This window comes from Neoarius graeffei, chromosome 27, assembly GCF_027579695.1.
Source record: "Neoarius graeffei isolate fNeoGra1 chromosome 27, fNeoGra1.pri, whole genome shotgun sequence".
Taxonomy (NCBI): Eukaryota; Metazoa; Chordata; class Actinopteri; order Siluriformes; family Ariidae; genus Neoarius; species Neoarius graeffei.
Window position 1 is genome coordinate 1,637,129 of NC_083595.1, and position 5,372 is coordinate 1,642,500.

The following is a 5,372-nucleotide window of genomic DNA, read 5'->3' on the forward strand; positions in this document are numbered from 1 at the left end:
GTCGCATAGCACAGTGTATCTGATCTGAAACAAATCAACCAAACCCGTGATTTAGTTCAGAGCAGTGTCTCTTGGGGAACGACTGACTGACTGCTGCTGCGTGAATCTTCCTGCTGAATGGATATTATTTCTATGTCAAACTCCAAAACTTTTTTAGTCACTCAAGCTGTCAAATTGTTCGTCTGAGCCTAATTTACTGAAGGGAGTGACGACATAAAAATACTGAAAGGTAAGTACAATCTAATAAAGCAAATTAAAGTAACTTACAGGTGTAGTCGAGTGTAAAAGTTGTGTTTGCATGGAAAAGCTCCATAAATTATTTACATAAATCCATCACCTGCACTGAATTTGGCTCGAGTTCTGAGGTAATGGAAGTTAGGTTCTGAGGTCGATAGCAGATAGTTGATTTGTTTCAGATCAGATACACTGTGCTATGCGACCATCATAGACTGACCATCGAACAGTAGCTGCTATCGACCTCTTTCCTAATTTGTAATTCAATTTCGTACCAGGCTGGAAACATGGACGTTTTAACATTGGGGGTAGAGGTCTGCATGGGACAGAATTTTCAGTCCTGCTCCCGCCCTGTGCAGTCCCGCTCCCGCCCGCTCCCGCCCTGTGCAGTCCCGCTCCTGCCCGCTCCCGCATTGTGCAGTCCCGCTCCCGCCCTGTGCAGTCCCGCTCCCGCCCACTCCCACATTGTGCAGTCCCGCTCCCACCCGCTCCCGCATTGTGCAGTCCCGCTCCCACCCGCTCCCGCATTGTGCAGTCCCGCTCCCGCATTGTGCAGTCCCGCTCCCGCCCGCTCCCGCATTGTGCAGTCCCGCTCCCGCATTGTGCAGTCCCGCTCCCACCTGCTCCCGCAAAGAATTATGATTTTCAGTCCCGCTCCCGCCCGCAAATCCCGCATGATGCAGACGTTCGTGTTATTTCTCACGAAAGTTCTTGTCATTGGCTTGGGGAATTAAACATGCTGAGCTTAGCTGAGCTCTCCACTGACCGATCCTTCACCTAGCGCACGTAGTGAGGGTGCGCGTTGCCAGGTGGCATGCGCAGCTGAGGCTTTACAGAGATACCCAACACACCTACCAACATCTACAGTGGATATTAAGAATATTATACATTGCACATAGCTTATATGACACTCCTCACATTTACATTCTAGGAAATACAAGTAGGCCTATAAGAAATTAATATAATTTAAAGACACAGCGTGATGGTGCCCCGCCCTCTAGTTTGAGTGGATTTGAGCATAAATATCTACAGCTCATGTTCAGGGGTGCGTTTCCCAAACAACCAACCAAGTTAGCATTAAACCAATATGGTACGATGCAAGTTTGAACTAACTAACATCCAAAAAAAACGACTGTTTCCCAAAGCTGTAGTACCAATTTGGTCTGAACCAAGTTGATTTGAACCAGCACAGTTCAAACCACGATGTTTTCAAATGTGTTCGGATGGTCTCGTTTATTGTCGGAGTTCAGAGAAACAACCCGAAGTTGGCTGACAGTGTGAATGGCATTTCACCATTAAATGACCGTTAAGCCAAATTTGGTGCGTCCATAATCTTCCCCTGATGCTTGCAACTTGGTGTAGATGTTCATTTAGACTAATATAAAATTGCAATACTCCTCATTTGGAAATCACATGTAAACAAAAGGCATCTCCATAAATTAAAGCATCATATCCTAGTTTTGGCTATAAGGCTATTTGCCCTGATTAAAAATAGCTAAGCAAACTGCTGTGAGATGGCACAGATAACGTTCTGTAGATCTACATGCTGTGTATTTATAGGTGGCATTGTTAGGTTTATTGTAAGTTTATTGTTTAGACTGACATTCTGCTGACACATTCCAAGTTGAGCGCTGTATGCACTCATGATCGACAGCTCTCGCTTTGATTGACAGCTCTCGCTTTGCGCACTCGCACTCCCACTTCCGAGCTTCCCGCTTCCACTGTGAGCTTCACTAGAGGAGCTCTGCTCTCCTGCCATGATCAGAGATCTCAAACACGGAAGAGCGGAAAGGAATCGGAAACGTACGCGAGATTAGACCACATCCGCAAATTTAGGCATCTTAAAATGTTTTTATTAATGCCAAATAAAATATCCAGCACAAATTATATATGATAGGCATAAATTAATAATTTATAAATGCTATTTTAAATACGTTTTTAGTTAGCGGGACTGCAGCTTATCACCTCTCCTGCCCGCATTGTGCACTCCCCCTCCCGCCCACTCCCCCTCCCGCCCGCATTGAGCTTTCACAATTTGTCCCGCGCCGCACTGCTTTGCGTCGAGTCCCGCGGGAGTGCAGGGCTCTAATTGGGGGAGTTAACTTGCTTTTGGAGCCTGCCTCAAGTGGCCATTTGAAGAACTGCAGATTTTAGCACTTCCACATGAGCTTCACCGTCCAGGAGCGGAAGCGGCTTGGAGCAAACGCATCGCCAGCATGCAGCACCAGCCTTGACACAAACTCAAGATCATATGAAAATACAAACATTCATATTTTATTGTAATATAAGTGATATGTGAATACAAATTATCCATTTAATCCTTTCTTTTACAAAGTAAATACTGTCCCACTGTTTCGAAACAGCAGTGCATTAATTTTTCAGTCTCACAGGTCTCAGTACAGTCTCATCCACTGTCTCACCTACAGGCGGATAATAATGCAATATGCATTTACAGGTAATAATTTGATTAAAGCTTATTGAGAAAGTCTGCATGTTCCCTTATGAGGAGCTGAAAGCTGGATTTGAGAAGGTCCTGTTCTCCGTTTCCTCTTCTTCGATGTCATCTGCGCTGAGGTCCATTTCTGTTTCAAACATGCGCTGTAGAAGGCCATCCATGGTCCTATACCCTGCAGAATGTAAACATAATCATTGACGTATGCACGCACGTGCGCGCGCGCACGCACACACACACACACACACACACACACACACACGCTTTCTCAGCACATGGAATGTGCATGTTACTTATGGAGCTGATCTTGAACATGATGTTGGGTTTGGCTTTGGCTCCTTCAGCAGGACCGAGATCATTGTCCTGGGTTTCCATCGCATCTACCAGGTTATTGTCCACATGGTTCCTCAACACACACACACACACAACAATCAGTGAGTTAATACTGAATATTACTGTGGAAACTGGTTGACCTTCCCTGCAATGATGAATGGTCGGATTTGGGACAGAGCCATGGAATGAACACTTACTGTTCCACACACAGATTGAGTTCCTCAATCTTCTTCTCCAGTGCTGTCTGCAGTTCGCTCTTCTCCACCATGTACTCGATAAAGAACGCTTCCAGGATGAAGGCCACAAAGATACTGTGGGGGAGGGGAGACAGAATCAGGGGTGGGGCCAAGTTAAAATCCCTTGAAAGTGCTTTACATCAATAGACGTGATGACATCATGAATCTTACTTGATGATGATGATGACTACCACAACATGAAAGAGGATGAAGAATATCCGCGCCGAAACATGAGTGACAGCAGTGAAGCCGCCAGCCAGAAGTGGGGGTGGAGTCAAGGACATAATGAACAAAGCATAATTAAATATTTAATGACTACTGATTATTTTAAATAATGTGTTCGTTTTGCTGTTCTTTAAAGTCGATTTGTTTTTGTGGGGAGCGTTTGAGGATATCGTGCCACTGGTTGACGACAGTGAGCTCCAGCAGCAGGATGAAAGAGGACACAACGTCGTTGAAGTTGTTCTTGCAGTAGTTGTTGCGGGCGAAGGCTGAGCCATTCAGCAGGACGTTCCCACAGAACTGATGCTCAGGCTTGACCGAGTCACCATCAAAATACTGAACCTTCCCTTTAAACAGCTCCATCCCCACCATCGCAAAGATATAATACACCACCTGCAGGGAGGAAAGGAGTGAGAGGAACAGTAAGAGTTGAGCCACTGCAAAGATATTCATCAGGTAGTATGTGATTTTGGATGCTGCCTGCGACTAACACTGTATCACACACACCAGAATGAGCTGTCCAAATGTCAGCATAGGGGCACCGATCTTAATCAGAGTATTAATGATTGCACGGAACCTGCCAGGGAGAAAACAAACAAAAAACCCACCTCAACTCAAGCAGTAAAACAACAAGGGAAATCTCAGAAAATAGTTTCTGTGAAATATGTAAATTACAACACACACACACACCTGGGAATGGTGTCAACGACACGGATGAGTCTGAGCACTCTGAGGATGAAGACAATGTCGAGAACCTGACGACTCGTATAACCTCCAGCTACAGGAACAAACGAAACCCCATCACACCATGTCAGGTACACGCTAACTGGTGGCTTTAAGGTTCTGTGTTAGTGACATTAGCCTCACAGCTCCACTGTAAATCTGAAGAAGTGAATTTCATAACGATCTCCAAGTAACATCACGGATACATACAGAACTTCAGGAGAGTTTAGTTACACTGATGTATCTGGCTGGAGTAACAGACTGCACTTGTGTGCTTCATTCCAACAAGTGTGTGTGTCATGTGCATGCACGCGTGTGTATGTATGCTGCATGCATGTGTGTGTGTGTGTGTGTGTGTGTGTGTGTGTGTGTACAGGATTTCAAAGCAGTGTTGATGATGGTCGCCAGCAGAGCTGAGACAATGATGATTGTGTCAAACCTGAGAAAGAGAGCAAACACATTTGCATTCACACATACACACACACACACACACAATGTAGTGTAAGATACACCCACAGAGGCCTGTTGTCATCATAACCAGGAAAACTTTTCATGATCTAACTAATCGAACTTGCTAAACAGTGCGTAACATTTCATAGATAGAGAATTATATATATGAATACGAGATGGTGAGTATTTGTCATGGTAACCAGTAAAGCTTTGTTTGATCTGCTAAGCAAAAGAAGGTTGTTTTACAGGTAACTGACTGCTGGTTTGTATCCATCAGCGATAGTGCCACATCTAATTAACAGAGATGATAAGAAGCACACAATCTTGACAATAGTTAATACAGTAGTGCGTGGTTTGGGATTGAGCCCACAGCACTGTGGTGCCCCTTTAAAAAAGTTACAATGACCTCCAAACTGTGACCCAAACTGTATATAATTGTAGTAAGACGCAAGTTGCATGCTTCCATGGTGATCAAGCAGCTGTGCATACTGAGGTGGTGTAACATTCTGACACAAGATAATCAACACTCAAGCTAACACTGATGTACACGCGCACGCACCAATTCCAGAACTGGTGTTTGGCGAAAAAGGTGCGTGGTTCGAATGTGTAGAGCTTGAGCAGGATCTCCAGGATGTAGAGCGTGAGGAACACCCACTCCGCCATGGACACGGCCGGGTTCTCCTCATCCAGACCGATAAACACAGCGTTAATCAGGATGATCA

General features: G+C 45.0%; 1 protein-coding gene across 2 annotated transcripts in view; it reads right to left on the minus strand.

Moving 5' to 3' along the window:
• Window positions 1-2,486: 2,486 nt before the first annotated feature.
• tpcn3 (two pore segment channel 3) overlaps window positions 2,487-5,372 on the minus strand; it is a 10,387-nt gene continuing 7,501 nt past the window's right edge. For both annotated transcript variants that reach the window (XM_060911258.1, XM_060911259.1), the window contains 9 exons: window positions 5,210-5,372; window positions 4,575-4,639; window positions 4,168-4,255; window positions 3,985-4,054; window positions 3,651-3,870; window positions 3,427-3,517; window positions 3,217-3,330; window positions 2,980-3,092; window positions 2,487-2,861 (listed from right to left, as the gene is read on the minus strand). The exon at window positions 5,210-5,372 is cut by the window's right edge and continues 23 nt beyond it. In XM_060911258.1, the coding sequence (XP_060767241.1) occupies window positions 2,734-2,861; window positions 2,980-3,092; window positions 3,217-3,330; window positions 3,427-3,517; window positions 3,651-3,870; window positions 3,985-4,054; window positions 4,168-4,255; window positions 4,575-4,639; window positions 5,210-5,372 (1,052 nt within the window). In that variant the 3' untranslated portion in view covers window positions 2,487-2,733. The remainder of the gene's footprint in view (window positions 2,862-2,979; window positions 3,093-3,216; window positions 3,331-3,426; window positions 3,518-3,650; window positions 3,871-3,984; window positions 4,055-4,167; window positions 4,256-4,574; window positions 4,640-5,209) is intronic.